The sequence below is a fragment of the Ictalurus punctatus genome, chromosome 28 (genome assembly GCF_001660625.3).
Source record: "Ictalurus punctatus breed USDA103 chromosome 28, Coco_2.0, whole genome shotgun sequence".
Classification (NCBI taxonomy): Eukaryota; Metazoa; Chordata; class Actinopteri; order Siluriformes; family Ictaluridae; genus Ictalurus; species Ictalurus punctatus.
In genome coordinates this window covers 12,326,471-12,346,366 of record NC_030443.2, presented here as the reverse complement: position 1 = coordinate 12,346,366, position 19,896 = coordinate 12,326,471, and the positions used below count along the sequence as shown (strand labels likewise).

The following is a 19,896-nucleotide window of genomic DNA, read 5'->3' as shown; positions in this document are numbered from 1 at the left end:
CTGTTCCTCTGGCCCAAAACCCACCCATTCGACAAGGTACTCTAGCTCGTTCCTCCTGCGCCTGGAGTTAAGAATGTTCTTTACCAGGTAGGCCAGCTGGCCGTCGATGTCCTATGGTGCAGGTCGGGAGTCGAATGGTACTGCCGTGGCTAGTGACATGAAATGACGGGGTTATGCGGCTGTGTCTGGGTAAGTCCAGCTTGCACGTGACCTCATTGATCTGTTTGATGATCCTGAAGGGCCCTATGTATCTTCGGTTGAGTTTTTTGTACGGGTATGGTTGTTTTAGATCCTTGGTGGAAAGCCACACTCTGTCACCTGGTTGGTACTGCGGGTGTTCACTGCGGTGACGATCAGCCTTTTGTTTGTAGGTGCGTGTAGTTTGCCCTAGGCGTTGGTGTGTGCTCTCCCAAACTTTACTCCTTCGGAACTATTGGTCGACAGACAGGGAGTCGATGGGGTTGGCGTTCCATGGAAATAGAGACGGCTGGTAGCCTAAGACGCACTGGAATGGGGTGAGATGTGTCGCTGAGTGACGCAGGGAGTTCTGAACACACTCAGCCCAGGGGAGAGTACAACCATTTTGCTTTTTTACCACTATGGACAAAACACCCATTTCTTTAAAAAAAAAAAAATCATCTTTAAATGTTTTTTCTACCTCCTAAGGAAGCCTCGGATTTAAGAGACGATCAGAGTTGTTGACACCCTGCTTATACAATATCTTCATGAAGAAATTGTCAAACTAACATCTTTTTTTTTGTCTTGGAGCAAAAGTCAAGTACTCTCTCATTTCAGCAGGCCCTCTTGATGAAATACACAGCAGTCTTCTAGGGGTATTAGGAGTTCTTGGAGCAGCCATTGTAACAGATAGTTGCAGAGTGTCTTCTGTGTTTTAACTACAACGTCTTAACCATTATGACTCTCCCCTTAAATCATTAACATAAACACATTTGTAAGTATTCTGGTCAGCAAAACCCCTGAAAACACGTCTCTATCTCACACAGACAGACAACTGCCAGGAAAGATCACACCTTCAGATCAAACGGTTTTACTAGAGGTCATAAATTTACACGATTCGACTGTCAGCCAGTAGGGACATGGGATGTCAAAGCATAGACAAAATCTTCTGTATTTAGCGACAGTTCTATGCAAGTATCCTCGTTGGCGAACCATTTTCCGAAAACTTGTTTATAGTTTAAACAAAACGCACGATTCTTTTAAAACATCGTCTTTTAAACGTTTTTTACCTCCTAAAGAACCATATTTAGAAGGTCTGTAATAAATATTTTTTTCATTTCTTCAGACATATTGTCACCTCAGTCTCCACAAAGAAGAACGCTGATGGTTTAAGTGTTTTGGTTTTCATTACAGTAAAAGAGAACAACGGTATCATACAACATCGAGGGGCTGTAGAAATTTTATACACATCACAGCGTTTTCTCAACAATGTAATCAACAAATGTTTCAATTATTTCATACACAACATTCTGTTCCTTTATATCCACAATTCTAATACATCTAACACATTCAATCATCATGTATTTTCTCACAGCATAGTTACATAAAACGGATCGACCGCATTAATACATACACGTATCATAGCTAATACACCATCACTTTCTTAAACCATCCAGATTCACCTAAACCATACTTACGCTTCAAAATCAAACAATGCTTACCACAAAAAAGTCATTTCAGAAACAAATAATCACTTATACCACAAAATGTATACATTGTGTGTGGGTTAAAATGGTAAAAAGCACGGTTCACACCAAACTCTTTAACAAAATCATGTCCTAAGCATTTTCTGATCAACAAACCCATGAATCACTTACCCATAATTTTACACACACACAACGTCCAGTAGCACACACACCCACATACGCCTACATACTTAGGGCTGACCCCAACCAACCCTGTTCATAAATTAGGTGCACCTACAGTACTGTCAGTCAGGGGAACACAGAGAGTCATAAATCATCAATCAATTTGACTGACAGTTTGACAGAAAGTATATGATATAACTACTAACATTCCACAAAATCATTGGTATCTGATCATTTAAACAGTTATTGCTAATTGACCCTAGATTTTGGAGCCTTACTATACATACGCATTAACTGCTCAAAGTCTAATACAAGCTTGATCACTTCTAGACTGCATTATGCAATCCCCTTGGTCGTCTCCCTTCATCCACCATATATTTCCTTATAAATGCTGCTGTTTGCCTAGTCTATAACCTCCTGAAGTTCATCACACCCTTATTGAGATTTCTCTCAGGTGTTGGAGCAAGAAGCAAATTCAAGACACTTGTACACTTTAGGGAGTAATTGCCTCTAAAACCCATTATCTATGTTCCTTGGTTCACATTTACACATAGTACAGTATGAATGCCAGAGCAGAGCGTCTTGCATGTCAGTTTTCGAAATGACAGAACAAGTACTAACACATCAGTAGCTAGCATAACACATGTTTGTATTTCTCTGCTCTAGCACTAGTGTTTATGTACTAGTTCAGGTATTGAAATTGTACTGTTGTTATAGAATAGACCGCTTTAGCACTATGACGCACTCAGGTTATGGATCCTTACAGACTCTCAGTTGCTTTTTAATAGGACATTACATGACACAATATCCATCCATCCATCCATCCATCCATTTTCCATACCACATATCCTACAAAGGATCATGGGGGAGCATGGAGCCTATCCAAGGGAAGTCGGGGGACAAGGCCAGGGGACACCCTGGACGAGGGCACAATTGCACACACATTCACATAAAACAGACCATTTAGAGATGCTAATCCGCCTACACCGCATGTCTTTGGACTGGGGGTGGAAACCGGAGTACCTGGAGGAAACCCCCGAAGCATGGGGAGACCCCAGAAGTGTGAGGCAAGCATGCTAACCACTAAGCCACCGTGCCCCCATACCACAACATAATGTACCATAAAGTAACCCAACATAACACACTTTCATCATATTATATCAACCGGAACAAGTTTAATATCTAACATCAAATCCACACACTATTAAAGTTTTCTATCACTACAGATACAAATTTTGTAATGTAAAGAGACCAAAGCACCAAAGTAATAAAGTAATATAGAGAGGCAGAAAGCAAGACTAGCATACTGACAAAGAGGTTGAAAGATCTTTTTTTTTTCTTTTTTAAGGGAGTCTCATCTTTTGTCGTGATGACAAATTTCATCATGACTCTTGGACAGTCACAGGGCAAATGCCCAGAGGTATGGAAACATCTCCATCTCCATCTCCATCTCTCTCTCTCTCTCTCTCTCTCTCTCTCTCTCTCTGGTCTCCTCTACTCTGCTTCTTATTTTCCTATCTTTCCATTTCCATTGTTATTTGTCATCCCTGCCCATGAATATCTCTCTCACTAATACACTAATATAGGCTACACAATTTACATAGTGTTTTCCAAAAGTATTCACCCCTTTGAATATTTCCACACATCGTATTGTTATAAGCTGGAACTGAAATGGACTTAACTGGGATTATACTATATCATGAATCTACACTAAATATCCTATGTTAATATGGGATGAAAAATCTCTTAATATAGTTTACAGAATTATTTCCAAATACAAAATGCTAATGTAAGTGTTCACACCTCTGTTGTCTTCCTTACTAGTTCACTGAATTTTGGTCACCTCCCCTTTAGCCAGAGTCTCAGTTGTATCATATTCTTTTCATTATTATTTTTTTAAAAAAGGATTTAATGATGCTATGCAGGATCTCTGGGATTTCCTGACCTTTTTTTTATTATAGCTCTGCTTATGGTCTGCTGTTTGTTTAGGTATGTTCTAACAACCTGTGGCCTTTCAACACCCTTCAACTAAACATGTGACTTCTGATAGCAACTGGTTGTACCAGACCTACTTTACACATACGCACACACACTATGGCATATAATCCCATTTAATTCCAATTCCATTCTATGTTGTAACACCTGTAGGAAGTTCAAGAGGGTAAATACTTTTGCAAGGCACTGTATATGTATAAGAGAAGATGAATAAAGCCGAAATGTAAAGACTCAGATGGGCTGTGTGGTCAGGTTTAATGGCTATATCTTTTCTCGCCGTACACTTCACAAACATTTCAGTAAAAACCTAATATCTGATTTGTGAATTATTTGTTAAATCAGATTGAATAGAAGAAATAAGAAGCGTAGGTGTTTAGCTGACCTTGAAGACATCGCGTGCAGTGCTGAGGAAGAAGCCATGGTGTGCCATGTTAAAATCTGCATTAGTTGCTAGGCAAAATTTGTGGGACGCACTGGGACATGTTGTGCACCGCAGAAATATGATGAATCAGCATGTTACTCAGAAATCTGCAGCATCTAGATGGTAGATGGTAGATAACAAATTCTCTTGGCCTAATGCTAGTTTCATTAGGGGTTTGCCTACCTAGAAATTACTCATGCTGATAAAATGTACTCTACAAGACATTTATAATTCTTACCAATCAGATTGTTTACTATGATATCTAAACGAAATGAAACTGTTACTAAAGAAACTGTAACTAAACTGGTGTGATAGACATCTTGGGAAAAACAAACATCTCTTGTTTATCAATGATTAATACAGTACCGACATTGTAAGCACTCCCTTATGCAAATAATGGAAAGTTAATTTGGATGTTACATTTGCATCAGTCTATTCAACAATGCAAAGTTATTTCTGAAGAGCATTTGAATAGTGATTTGATGCCTTGGTAATCAAATACATTTTTATGTCAGGAAGTTACACAGCTTCAGATTTCAGCTCCACCCCAATACACGCACCCTTACAGTGTGTATGTTGTCACTGTAATAGTAGCAATGTGTCTGTGTTTCAGCTGGCGGACGGAAGTAACAGCTGCACTTCGGATGCAGATTGCAAGAAGGGCCAATATAAACGTACAGGCAATGGTAAAACTCAGACTGAGACTACAGAGTCCTTTCAGCAGACATCTGTATGATCTAAATAATAATAATAATAATAATGAAGCCTGGTGGCAGAGCAACTAAAACTACTATGAAAGAGTGTGTCAATGAAAATCTTTCGTTATTGATGTTAACATTAACATTATATAACATGCATATCTCATTTCGACTATAAAACTGTGTTATAATCAGGGAAGGCTGGTATATACGGGCTAAGAAAGATCAAAAGGCATACTTTTCGGCATCCACATCAGATTATGTCCTGTTTCGTGTCTTTTGGATTTTGTGGAACCAGATGCAACAGCATCAGCAATGTCACACAATGGCTAGAGCTGATTTCTGTCTAGCACTGACTGTAGATTCATGCAGCCTATCGGTGACAGTGGGGTCAAGTTATTACACAGTGTGACAGGTTTGATCTCTAATTGGGCTGTTACTTTCATGACACACTTCTCAAGTGATTGAGAAAGTGCACTTTGAGATTGAGAAGGTGGGGTGGCTGTGGCTCAGGTGAGTGAGACACAGTGTAAAGCGCTTTGAAGCCATTAAGATTAAAAAAGCGCTATATAAGTACAGACCATTTACCATTTACCACATGAAATTCAGTCATGGGTGTAATGAACATGAACAAGGTGGATTGTTTACTCTACCACTACAGAATAAATTACACAGATGACAGAATGTTTTGTGGCTTTTGATTTAAATTAGTGGTCACCAACCCTGTTCCTGGAGATCTACCTTCCTGCATGTTTTACCTCTAATCAAAATCTAACACACCTGTTTTAGTTGATCGAGAACTTCTTAAGGCAATGTTTAGGTGGTCAGGTGGCCACGATTATGGTTGGAGCTAAAGTCTTCAGGAAGGTAGAGCTCCATGAACAGGGTTGGTGACCACAGGTTTAAATGAAAATGTTACAGCCTTTCAGTTTTGTCAATATTATTATGCCATTGATGATACGTCATGATATATGGCATTTCTCAACCCTAATATTTTCACTGTCGAGTTAGATATTACGAGTGCAAAGATATTACATTTTAGCCCGTCTAATATCACAGCCAGCCGTCACTGGTTATAACTCATGTCACTGTTGTCAGTATATCATGGTTTTGCCTATATAAGGAAGAACAACACACCAACAAAGACATTTCAACTTTAAAAATGTCTTTTGTGAGTGAATGTCATCTACATGACTATTTCAACTTTCCTTATAGTGTTTATACTAGTGTACCATTACACACCTGATATAGATGTTACATTATTCCAAAACCACAATGTTGGAAGGAAAAAAAAAGAAATGTAGTTTCTCTGCCTCCAGGACACTGAGATTTATTTTGACATGTATGCTTAGCGCTTCATTTTTCAGAGAACCATCATCTATATATCTCCATAATGATTATGTTACACTGGAAAACAAACGTAAATACAGTAAAGGTTGGAAAACAAATGCAAAATGTACTCAAACTGGTTTTCACGTGAGGGTTTTCTCACCACAGTAATATTACTATCTCTGGTCGAATGTTACATTAAAAGAAATGTAGATCCAGTTCATGTTAAAGCTTGCATCCACTTCTTCCGGGCTTGGCGAGGCTCTCCTTCATCATGAGCTTGCTTTATGTAAATGTTTATGGTTTCGGCTGTCTCACGACAGTCATCCATCGTGTGACACAACCGTATTACGCTCACGAACGTTTATAGTAAATGGCTTTCAAGTCAAATATGTGTCATGAACAGGATGGCTATTTGTTCCTGATCTAAGACTGATAATGTTTTCAGCTCATTGTTTGGACACACTCATTGTATGCAACCACCTCAACTACAGATTATTTAACTTCATATTTACATAAGGATACGTAGCATATTTGCAAAAGGTGTCTTCACGATCAGATCTTTATCAACACCTATCTATGTAAATAGCAACCAGAAACATTGACTGTCAACTTTATTTATTTATTTCACATAACTATATTGTACATATGAGAATGAACAATCATTGTTTCCCTTGAGACTTAATTCTGCTGAAATATCCAGGCTTATTAGATATTACATGACCACTTGAAGGATTTCTTTTTAAAATAGCAAAAGAGAAAAAAATAAAAGGAAAAAGCTGTTCACGTACTACTCCTCATTCCTCTCTCCCCATCCCACGTTAAAAAGTTGACCAGACTGACGCGTAAATAGAATGAGAAACAGAAAATGAAAAACATATCGCAAAATAAAAGCAACGATAAAAAAAAAAACACAAAAGACACATATTGCCAAAAGGGTGTTCCTTAGTTTTATAACTTACCGAGTTATAAACAGCCTTTGGCCACCATTTAAGACGTTAATTTGATTCCGTAGATAAATGATATATTTTTTACCAGTTGACTACTATTTTTTTTTTAAAGTAATTAAACTCTAAAATACAGTCGGTAAGTAAATGCTATTTCATATTAATAAGGTATGTAAACTGCATTTATGTGTGTTTACCCTCCTTCCCTGCATCCCTGAATAGATCCTAATCTCAACACAGTCAGCTAATCGAATAGATGATAAGATTTATTCGTAAATAAAACAATCTTGCTTTACAGAGAGCTACGAGACAGACGCGACCATTCAGCCCTTTGAAGATGAAGTAGGCAATGAGAGAGGTTTGTGGCAGTACTACACTTCACTGAAACTGAGTGAAATGAATGTTAAAAACGGTCATGAAATACAAACTCCAAAATAAACAAACAAACAAACAAACAAATAAATAAATTAACCTTATTTAGCTTATTAAAGTGGTGGTACTAAAGTGGTCTGAACAATTATATAATAAACAAGGGAAAAAAACTCATTCAAACATCCAACAAAACTGGGGGTTGCTGTTGATGCATATGTGTATAAAATATGAATAATAAAAAAAGAAAATATAGCCTTAAAGGGTTTCATTCATGTTGCATGTCCAACTAAGTAATGCACTAATATTGATAAGGTGTGGAATTTACTGATAGTGTTATTACTTGAATATCCCATACTGGTGTACTAATAAATGAAATACAGGAGATCAAACCACAGTGTAGCTCATATTAAATAATAACACCATAGATGAAAAGATATGCTTTGGTTTATGGATGTGGGTGTCCATTGTTTAACATGACAAGGACCCCACTAAAATTTGAGTTTACCCACCTTTTTCCCCTCATATTATATTGAAAATGATGAGCCATATGGAAAATGTAACCAACTGTGAATACATGTGAAGCCCATGCCTTTTAGTATGCACTTTTCTCTTGTTAGCAATACACACACCACCTTAGAGTGCACATGCTTATGTCTGTGAAGCTGTGTACGCTACTAATGTCGCTTTTCTTGCTTCTTCAAGCATGAAGCTGAACTTTTTTGGTGTACTAATCTGCCAGAATGTATGTTATCTCTTGCTGATATCACACTCACTTTCTCCTAGGGCGCATGACGGGGACGTGCATTAACAAAACCTCTTGTGAGATCCTAAGCTGGTGTCCTGTACAAGATGACCGTGTGATACCAAAGTAGGACTTCTCCACCGAGCTTTCCAATAGAGCTTTATTTGAAACTCACAATGAAATACAACACCCAGCATGTTACTTTGTGATAATCTGTTTGTATTCAGAGTTGACGATGCGATGCCGAAACTATTCACATTGATATTCAACTCACACATAACTACAGGCTTAACCACTGTTCAGAGAGTCATGTAATGTAGTTATGTAATAAGAGTTATGCATGTGGGGTGGAGTTTGTGTAAACCAAAAGGAGTGTCTCAGTTACACTTCTGATCTAGTACTATTCATACCGGCAATATACTAGACTCGTTCGATTTTTTTTTCAATGCTTGCCTTCTTCTCATTCAAATATCAGCGTATTAGTCATTTATTAATTGCGCCCTGCGAGGGATTTGCACCCTGTCCAGGGTGTACCCCGCCTTGTGCCCGATGCTCCCTGGGATAGGCTCCAGGTTCCCTGTGACCCTGAAAAGGATAAGCGGTATAGAAGATGGATGGATGGATAGTCATTTTTATTTTTCTCTTGGTTTTATGTTACATATTACATTTGACTATTTTTTTTTTTTAAATAAATGATAGTGTCTTCTTCAGTCCACATTTTCTGTCCCTAGCCTCATTTTTTGTACTTATTTTTGTTTTTACTGTACTTTACTGTATTGGAAAAGTGGTCCAATGCAGGTTCTCGACCATTTTTAATATTCCTCTTTTTTGGATGATTACCTCTATGTATTGCCATTGCAAAACCAACTGTTTATTATTATTATTATTATTATTATTATTATTATTATTATTAGTAGTAGTAGTAGTAGTAGTAGTAGTAGTAGTAGTAGTAGTAGTATTATGGCCATGACCATTATTATTACAATGGCACACAACAAATTGTGAGGTTTACAGAAACCTCAATATTTTCACAGAATGTGCTCTAGACATCAGTTTTGGTTCCAAGGAGCTAGGACCGTCCTGAGCCGAGATATTGAGGTTTCTGTAACAGCTGTATAACTAAAAATTTGTTGTATTCCATGACATAAAGATGGTTGTCATGGTTAAACCAAGTAAAGTAAAAAACAAACAAACAAATAAACTGGTGGTTTTGCAATGCCACGACATAGAGGTGATCACTAAAAAAAAGAAAGAAAAAAGAAGAAGAATGTATTAAAAATGCTCAAGCCAACTTCACAATTTTTGGACCACTTGAGATGGACTGATCCCTTACTGAATTTAGACACTATTGAAAACCCCTGTCTCTGGAGCTTCTACTCAAGAAAAAATTTGGCAACCTTGCAGGGAGTTTATTGCAGCAATCTGACTGGGGAGCCCAGAAAATGTATTAAAGCAGCTGCGTAACCCAACTCTGAATACACCTAACTTTCCTTGCATAAATATTGACTTAAATTGTCAAATCTGAATACAACTTCATGACATTAACCACTTGTTTCTCTCTCTGCCTCTCTCCCCAAGGCCTCCACTTTTGGCAGCAGCTGAGAATTTCACACTGTTCATCAAAAACTCCATCTCCTTCCCTGAATTTGGAGTGGTGAGGTAAAACTATGTCCTTCAAGAGTAAATCTTTTTTGAGAGTGCATTTTTGAGTGTCACCTCAGAGACTAAAACAATGGTTTAATGAAATAATTAGATCTACCCAATTTCACACTTATTCCAAATGTAGTCAGTCTACAGTACCATGACATGTTGGACATTTAGTGTGTAATTTTTGCTTCAAAGTTTTTGCACTGGAGCTCAAATTTGAATATATTAATAAAGTCTGACAAGTAATGGATCTCTGTATTTCTATAAATATTCATCCAATATGCTTAATTGTTAAATGTTGTACCAGAAAGCTGGTATGCCAAAGGGCCAGTGGAGAGGTGTAGGATTTGGAGGTGAAAACGGAATAACCCATTTTAAGTACAGCAAATCTTATCCGGAGCAGTACAATGGCACAGCTGATATTCCTACTACTCCAGGTCCCCAGTTGTATCCTGAGTTACTGTTTGTGTGGAATTTCTGTGTATGTAAGACTGAGGACTTCTGGGTTCTCCAGTTTTGCCCAGCTGTCCAAAAAAACAGGCTAATAGGTGGATTGGCTCCAATAAATTTACCTAGATGTGAATTGCAGGATTGTGTGTGCATGGTGCCGTGCGATTGACTGTCATCCCATCCAGTGTGTATTCCCACTTTGCGTCCACCTTTATATAAAAAATACCAAAGGTGGATTTAGTCCAAGCTATGATCAGTGTTTGATATCGAATAACAATGACATTAAATTGGGTTTTTATTATAAACTTGAATAAAATGTAAGATTAACATTCATTTATCTTCAATAAGCACTTTATACTAGTCAGAGTCACAGTGGATCCAGATGGTCACTATATGGCCAAAAGTATGTGGACACCTGACCATCACACTCATATGTGGTTCTTCTACAAATTTTGCCACAAAGTTGAAAGCTCACAATTGTATAGAATGACCTTGTATGCTGTAGTATTACAATTTCCCTTCAGTGGAATTAAGAGGCCCGAAAATTTTCCAGCATGACAATACCCCTGTGCACAAAGTGAATGAAGACATGGCTTTCCAAGGTTGGATGGGAAGACCTTGAGTGACCTGCACAGAGCCCTGACCTCAACCCTACGGAACACCTTTGGGATGGACTGGAACACCCTAAAAGAATGAAAATTGTTATAGCAGGGAAGCAGGTGGCCAATTTTGGAATAGGATGTTCAACAAACACATATGATGATGGTATGATGGTCAGGTGTCTACAAACGTTTGGCCAACACACCCTTAATGGGATGCCAGTCCATCATTGGGCACTATGCACACACTCACTCACACACATTCCAATCTAGGGACAATTTAGAGTAGCCCATCGACCTACCAGCATGTTTTTTGATGGGGGAGGAAACTGGAGAACCTGGACAAAACTAATACGGACATGCGGAGAACATGCACAGAATCTCTGCACAGACAGTAGCCTGAGCTAAAGATTGAACCAGTGACCCTGAAATCTTACTAATTATGCAAAACATCGATACCATGGCTAAGCCAAAGTACTGGATCAGTGTTCGATCAAGCCCAATTAAAAAGGTAAAATCTCAGTGAAAGCTTTGTAGTGTTTAACGCTGCCTATCTCCTTCTGGATTTCTGCAGAAGTAATCTAGTGGAAAGTGTGGATTCAACTTACCTCAAAACCTGTCTGTTTGACCCGAATAAGCAGCCACTGTGTCCTATCTTTAAACTCGGAGACATCGTCAGCCTCTCCGGCTTCAAGTTCTCAGAGATAGCTCAAGTGGTAGGTTGCACATATGCTCATACATCAAGCTTCATTCAGAACTTTCTGTTTTAATGCTTCCTGGCTAAAACGCTTATACATTACTTTCACCATATAATATTAGTTAAATTTAACTAAATTCACAATATTCTCACTAATATAATAATAATGATAAAAAAAAGATCACATTACTTTGCAGTATATCCAAAACAAATCATTTATATACTTTGACCAGTCTGCAATTTATTTATTACTAATTTATTTCCTCTATAGAAAAGAATTTTTAAAAAACATTTTTTTTTTTTTTAGATGTTTAGATTAGGATCACAACCTGTCTGGAATTAAAAGATGTGTAAACATGCTAAAACAATGACTGCTAAAATCATGAATTTAAAAAAATAATAATAATTCTGAATGAAAAAGGAAAGAAATCGTAATTCTCTTTCTAATCTCTGGCAGGGCGGCTCAATAGGGATTCTCATTGAATGGGAGTGCAATCTGGACCTTCGTATTGAAAAATGCATACCCAAATACAGCTTTCAAGGCCTCTACGGAAACAATTCACAAGCGTCAGTGGGCTACAATTTCAGGTGGGTAAAATAAGCCAGATAAACATCAAACAGATTACAGGCTGCTGATATGTCAGTTGATTTCATGCCTTTGAGCAGGCATTTCTGACAAGACATTTTTAATTGGCCTCTGGATTTTATAATACTGCATAACTTGATAAACATTTTTGCATTATATATACAACAGCCATTAATAGCATCATTGCCTTGATCAGTCACACTTAAATAAAATTTTCACACATACTGTATAAACTTTCACCTTTCTAAGAGCATTTACTCATCTCAAGCTTTCAAAATCCCAAATTTAACATGTTATCAGTTTAACATGGGAAACCGGTTTTAGTCAGTGTACACAAAATGTTAAATATTAATTTGGTGCATATTTATCATCCCCCACAACAGACATTTTTTAATCCAATTTGAAAACATATTTATTCTCCAGGGCATCCGAGTCCTTATAAGACCTCCAGCATCCGGCTATCTGTCTGTTTATGTCTTGTTATTTATGGTCTTTGTTTTTGCGGTCTCTTTATTGCCTTATTATTGAATCTATTTGATTTATTAATTGTGTTGTTTTTATTTTATGGTATTTTATTCTGTCTTCATCTTATACTGATTTGATTCACTGTGCAGCACTTTGGTTGACATTTGCTGTTTTTTTAAATGTGATTTAGGAAATAAGACTGACGACATTACTTTGGTAGAATAGGAATTATTTGTGATTAACTAAAATGGTTAACTAAAAATATGATGTCATTAATGAATTAATAAATAATACATTTGCAATTCATGGCGTGGTATAAGAAGAATTTTTAAAATGATGGTGGGATGTGCTGCTATAGGAAAATAATCAGCTTGGACAGTAACGGTAACTCACTTTGATATCGGGTTACATCATACCACCGAGCTGTAGATTATTTTCCTGTAACAGCACGCCGAGTTGCTGACATGCCAAGGTTTCATGTTCAAGCCAGATGTATTGATGTTTCAGAACGGCAAAATATTACACAGAGGACAGAATCCAAAAGAGAACACTCATGAAGGTGTTTGGTGTTTACATTGAGATCATTGTAAATGGAAAGGTAAGATCACCCACCTACATTCTGTACTATCTTTAATCTATAAAAAGCGGGGGCAGTGGTGGCTTGGCGGTTAAGGCTCTGGGTTACTGATCGGAAGGTCGGGGGTTCAAGCCCCAGCACTGTCAAGCTGTCACTGTTGGGCCCTTGAGCAAGGGCCTTAACCCTCTCTGCTGTATCATGGCTGACCCTGTGCTCTGACCCCAGCTTCCTGAGATGCTGGGGTATGCAAAGAGAAGAATTTCACTGTAATGTATATGTGATTAATAAAGAATCATTATTATAATTATCGTTGCAAAACTGTTTGTTTTTCCTTTTTAGGCAAGAAAATTTGACATTATCCCAACACTGACAGCCATAGGGTCTGGAGTGGGAATCTTCGGAGTGGTAAGTCTCACAGACGGTCATCATGACCGGAGACAATCGTTAATCACACCACACACTTCAGCTACACTTCCTAATGTGTATAAACCAAATGTCAGACACATTTCAGCTGCTCCTTATTAAGTGCATGCTGCTTGTATGGTTTTTCTGAATGAACAGACCTAATATGCATTAAGAATGATTGATATTGTGTAATATGACAACTGGGATCATAAACTCACTATAAAGGTAGTTTATGTTAAAGGGGAAGTGACAATTCTACCTGTGATAAGATACTGAACAGAGATAAGCAGTGAGAAATAAGACAGCACTTGGGAAGTGGCTTTTTGTAAAAGGCGTAGTGTTAGTGGACTAGTGCATGACTTTGCTTGTTTTTTCAGGCCACCGTCGTGTGTGACGTGGTTCTTCTGCATTTAGTGCCAAAGAAGGATTTCTACAAAACCCTGAAATTCAAATCCACACCAGAGCAGGAACAGGTAAGCATCCCTCCAAGCTGGTGAATTAAAAACACTGCATCCTATCAATCTTCAGAAACTCAGAGATTTATTAACACCCTTTAAGAAAATGAGGGAAAAAACACATGACGTAAAATATTGAGGTGGGTCATTGATGCTTTGGGGCTGTAATGTAGCAAGGAGATACATCTCGCTCAATAACAGGATTTATTTTGAACCCAAAACCTGGTTGCCTCTTCCAGGAGGTTCATACTTGCCTATAAATGGATTTTTCAACAATAGTATGATGTGTATTCAAGTCAACACAGAAATAGTTGACGGACACAAAATCACAAAATTTTGCAGTAACCATCTCAGTCTCCAGATTTGAATCTGACTAAACTTCTAGTCTGAGTGGAGTCTGCGTGCACAAACCTAAAGCTAAACAAGCTGGGAAAGATCCATCTATAAATCTGAAAAACAACAACAACAACATTTCACCACTTAAATTTTTAAAAATGTGTTCAAATAAAGCCACACTGTTAATATCACTCATTGCATGTGATGCAGTACATTTCTGCTTATTTTTATGATGTCAATACTTCTCGAATTTCTTGTACTGTATGTAATGTCCAGCTTTCACCCACTTTAGATGTGATTTGGCATGTCATCTGGGTATATTTACTTCCTTTCTTTCTTTAAGTGTTTTTGATGAAGTACAGTTTCTGATTATTTCTTGTACAATGCGTTCACGTTATTTAGAGCACTTCTTTGTAAAAATGTATTATTTAGGCCTCAGAAACCTTAGTAGGACAGAAGGTTAGTGCAATTCTTCCTATGTCCACTGGATGGCAGTCTGTCTACATGCACTATAGAAAAGGGGTTTTTCAGTTTCAGTCCTTCTCTAATACACCTCACTCAAATCATCAACTTGCTAACAAGATGGTATTGGGGGGCAACAAACAAATCCCTACCTATCCAGTGTCAGCATTTTGAGTCTGGTTTATTCCTCATGTCATATCAGGGAGTTTTTCCTCGCCACATTTACCTCTAAGGCTTGTTCACTGTGTAACTAAATCTACATCCCGATTTCTGTAAATCTGCTTCCATTATTAAAAGCACTATAGAAAAAAAACTGAATTAAACTGAACCGAATACCTGTGGAACGTGGTCAGAGGATATGATAGTGCCCTGGTTAAATGGAAACCAAAGCAACCAGATCGATCCTTTAAGGGATGTAATGTCGAATATAAATTGAAACCCACCTCATGATGAGGTTATTATCTGTTCCGTTCTTAATGTTATTTGTTTATTTATTTATTTTACCATGATCTTTTTCCTATGTAAAGATAATAAAGTGTCAGTACATTGTCCTTATATATTATGTTGCAATCATGAACATGAATAACGTGAGGATCCGTCTGAGCTAATACGCTTAGCAGAGTTATATCTGGGAATTTAATAAAATGGCTGATTTTAAACAGTGATAAAGACTGCATGCACAGGAAGATACTCTAAAGTGTAAGCTGATTATCTTAAAATGGTGTGAAATCATAGGAGCATATAATATTGTAAAGGATTTGCTGAGATGGAAATGCTGATGGTAATTGTATAATGTGTGTGTGTGTGTGTGTGTGTGTGTGTGTGTGTGTGTGTGTGTGTGTGTGTGTTTTTTCCCCTCAAAAGTTTAGAAATGCCACTCTCAAGCAAATACATTTAATAGCTCTGAACATTCATATCAGGCACTTTATGTGTCTGAGTGGTGTACTTAACATATTTAATGCTAATGGGCTTTTAAGCTGTAAGCTGTTTTAAATTCGCATTAAAGTATCTCTGGATAAGGCCCATTTCTAGCTAAAAGTAGTATAAGCAGTCACTTAAGGTTCACAAGGATTTTTTTCAAATGAATATATTGTAATAATATACAGGTATTTTTGCCAATAAGGTGCAGTGATACCTTGAGTGGTACACCTGGGTTTGGGGGAGAACAGGTAGGCTGTTGCTTTGGGTCCTGAACAAGTCCGAAACAGCCATGCTCCAGATGTCTGGATGGTTTGTTTGTGTATTGTATACTACTGTATACGGCCAAAAGTATGTAGACACCTGACCATCACACCCATTTACACTTGTTGAACATCCCAGTCAAAACCATGGGCATTAATATGGAGTTGGTCCTCGTTCCTGATAGAACAATCTCCACTGTTCTGTTTCGGGATGTGGCTCATTAACAAGAGCGTTAGTGAGGTCACTGACGTTGAGTGAGAAGACCTGTCTAGCATTTGGCGTTCCATTTCATCTCAAAAGTGTTCAGTGGAATTGAGATCAGGGCTCTGTGCAGGACACTCAAGTTCAACTCTTCATCTTGTATTGTGCACAGGAGCATTGTCATGCTGGAATAGTACAGTACCCTCCACTAATATTGGCACCCTTGGTAAATATGAGCAAAGAAGGCTTTGAAAAATTGTCTTTATTGTTTAACCTTTTGATCTTTGGTTAAAAAAAAAAATTAAAAAATTTTTTTGGGGAAGACCCACATACTATGGATATGATGGTCACATACTTTTGGCCATACGTTGTGTGTGTGTGTGTGTGTGTGTGTGTGTGTGTGTATTACGTGCCCATCAGCTAAACTGTCAGATGGAAATGAATTTGCGAGATGATTTAAGAGCGTAACTCTCCTGTCAGTTTAAATGTATAGATTATAGTATAGTAGGTAGCTTATATTATAAGTTTTACCAGCTTCTCGTTCCTAAATACTGTTTCTGGAAATCAGTGTGACTTCACTGTTAAGTGCTAACATTTTAATCGTTTGAGAAGTACTCATGAAATTGAACCTTGAAGCTAATCATCATATTTATACACCACATCCTTGTCTCATTTAATGCCCCAAACTTGGTCAGGATTTTATTTTAGTGTTAATGACTTCAACTGTCTAAGTGTTGATGACTCTCTAACCGTCTTTTTCTCACACCATTTGTGTACACCCCCCCCCCCTCTCTCTCCCTCTCTCTACTGATTGGCTGCTGCTCCTGCCAGCTTCTGCATAATCATACTTCTTGAATGCCCAAAGTTTGGCAGGATGATGTTTGATGTGAACTACTATTAATGGATTGTTAGGGCAACTCACATCAACTCAGGAGCTTCATATTATCCAGTATTTTTCTCTCCCCTGACTCAAAAGTCATGCTTTACTCGTTTTTTAACAACAACAACAACAACAACAACAACAACAACATAATTCTACAGACTTACAGATAATACCTATAAGGTAGAAATATGAGAACCCTAATTGACCTATTACTTTTGCTCAAAAACCACACCACTTATTAGTGCGTTATTTATGAATTAATGTCTAACATGTGACCCTCTACACTGAGGGTTGTTATGAGTGTTTGTCTGTGTGAGTGTGCATGCAGACAGAAATACTTTCTTTAGCCTCTAGGACATGTAACACAGAGGCATCCTTGGAAACCCCCATGCAACAGTTACCATAGCAACAGCGCGCTGACAGAACCCATCGTTCTCGAAGCGCGACAAAAGTGAGAGATCAAGTTAACCTGCAGAACTTAGAGCACCTCTACTGAGGAAAAAGTGACAGAGAGAGAGACAGAAAGACAGGAAAAAGCGAGAGAGACAGAGGAAGTGTAAAAACGGGAGAGAGAGAGAGAGAGAGAGTGTGTGTAATGATCATGCTTTCCTTTTTTAAAAAAAAAAATTTTAATTGGAAATTATGAACATGACTTTCTGGGAAATAAAAACTCTCATGCAAATTCTTGTAAAGCATCTTGCATTTAAATCCCCCAATGTCTGCCCTGTTCAATATCACACTCTTTCAGCTCTTGGTGTTTAGCACCTGTGGCGTTACAAAATGACTGCGTGCTTGTGAAAATAAAAGCTCATTTCTGCTTACTGCTCCACAGGAAACAGATTCGGTGGAGATGGACCAAACAAAGGTAACACGCATTATGCAAATGTGATCACAACTTCAAAAACAAGCTCATTTCACATTTCATTATCGTCATGGAAATTTTGCTCTTTGCTTTTGCACAGGAGCCAACACAATAAACCTGAAGTGAGGCATTTGACAACAGCTTATCTGCACTGAAAGTCCAGAAGAAACAAAACCCACACATACTGTACTGTATACTGAGCTCACAGCACTGGACTAGGAGGAACACCTGACCTGCCTGAGACCTGCAAATGAATCAACACACACACACACACACTAGAACTTCATAAAAACATCACTCCTCTTCCATCTGAAGGTCACAAAATGACTAACATTTGTTACAGGGTGTCTGAAAAGTCATAATAATGAATGTGAATCTGTTGAGCAAGTATATCGATCCACCTGGAGCTTAATGTGTACAGCTTAAAGGCGCAAGCCTGTGTTGTAAAGCATATGTTGTAAATAATAAATACAAAATGAGGAATGTGTAGATTTAATGTCATTGGTTTCTGACTTTTTGGACACTCTGTAGTGCACACTACACAATATTTGTCCCTGCCTACATTATAAGCAAACACATTTCACATTCATTTACTTTCACAGCTTTACTCTGGTCAGGGTATCCGGTGAACCCGGAGCCAATCCTGGTAACACCGGGCGCAAGGGCCGAGCCGAGCCGAGCCGAGCCATATCAAACGTTACAAATACAGTGTTTCATTCAATACCATTTACTTACAGTAGATAAGCTTCAATTAAAAACACAAAACAAAAACACAAACAAGCGCGCACCCTACAGCCGACATTAACACAGGCAGAACGCAGTCTATACCAGCAGAGTGGAACGGGAGTTTCATCACACCAGTGTTAATTATTTTCCGATAACACGTCATGTTAGCTGTTGTACAATGACACATTCTTTCTTCATTTCTAGCTATGTTTAATGTTGTGGGGTATGTAGTGGGATGTCCACAATACAAGTTCATTCCTATGATCATTTTCATTATAACGGTTACAGACTGTCGTTTCTTCACCAGCGAACTGTCAGAGAACTTAAAGTCACAGCTTACTGTTACAAAGCAAGGACACTTGAGACTCCTTCCGAAAATGTGAAATAAATGCGCTATATAAGTGCGCCATTTACCATTTATTTGCTTTTGCAGCCAGAACTCCTGCTGCTTTTATAGAAAATGAATCAGAATCCAGAATTCAGCAGGACTGTGATATGATTAAGCAATGTTGTAAGAGCGAGTGTGCGGTTACACAGCGTATCGGCGTGGCTGTAGGTAATCTCAGCCATGCAGGTATTTAGTATAACAGCATGATTGAGAGTGTGGTATTGCTTTTATAGAACAGGTTTATAAATAAGAAATCACTACAGAGTAACTATCATTTCAGACTAGAGATGCACCGATGTATCAGCCGATATGATTAAAGGCTATTTTTCATTCTAAGGGGCAACAAAAAAAAGTTTAAAAACATCCGATGATCAGGGCCAATTATATCCTGTCAATCAAAAGAGGGCGAGAAAACAAATAGATTTCGTGTTGTGTGTAACGAAGGTGTCTCTTGTGTGGAATGATGACAAAACTGCAGTTTGTAATCTCTGCACTGCTAAAAATTGTACACCGGAAGTGAGCAGCAGTGAAGCGGGAGTTTCGGCGTCGAGTCTAATTTTTTTTTTTTAAATTGCCAAGCAGCTCATGCTGAATTAAAGCACCAGTAGACCGTTGAAAGATTTAAATGAAGATGAGTTGACAAAA

At 38.0% G+C, this 19,896-nt stretch overlaps 1 protein-coding gene across 2 annotated transcripts in view; it reads left to right on the top strand.

Moving 5' to 3' along the window:
* p2rx1 (purinergic receptor P2X, ligand-gated ion channel, 1) overlaps positions 1 to 18,626 on the top strand; it is a 34,044-nt gene extending 15,418 nt beyond the window's left edge. The window contains exons 3-14 of one of the 2 annotated variants that reach the window (XM_017460563.3): positions 3,175 to 3,246; positions 4,856 to 4,928; positions 7,515 to 7,574; positions 8,372 to 8,456; positions 9,909 to 9,989; positions 11,601 to 11,742; positions 12,181 to 12,311; positions 13,282 to 13,372; positions 13,691 to 13,756; positions 14,134 to 14,229; positions 18,108 to 18,140; positions 18,238 to 18,626. In XM_017460563.3, coding sequence (XP_017316052.1) covers positions 3,175 to 3,246; positions 4,856 to 4,928; positions 7,515 to 7,574; positions 8,372 to 8,456; positions 9,909 to 9,989; positions 11,601 to 11,742; positions 12,181 to 12,311; positions 13,282 to 13,372; positions 13,691 to 13,756; positions 14,134 to 14,229; positions 18,108 to 18,140; positions 18,238 to 18,252 — 945 coding nt within the window. In that variant the 3' untranslated portion in view covers positions 18,253 to 18,626. The remainder of the gene's footprint in view (positions 1 to 3,174; positions 3,247 to 4,855; positions 4,929 to 7,514; positions 7,575 to 8,371; positions 8,457 to 9,908; positions 9,990 to 11,600; positions 11,743 to 12,180; positions 12,312 to 13,281; positions 13,373 to 13,690; positions 13,757 to 14,133; positions 14,230 to 18,107; positions 18,141 to 18,237) is intronic. The other variant, XM_017460564.3, reaches the window with a different exon arrangement.
* The last annotated feature ends 1,270 nt before the right edge of the window (positions 18,627 to 19,896 follow it).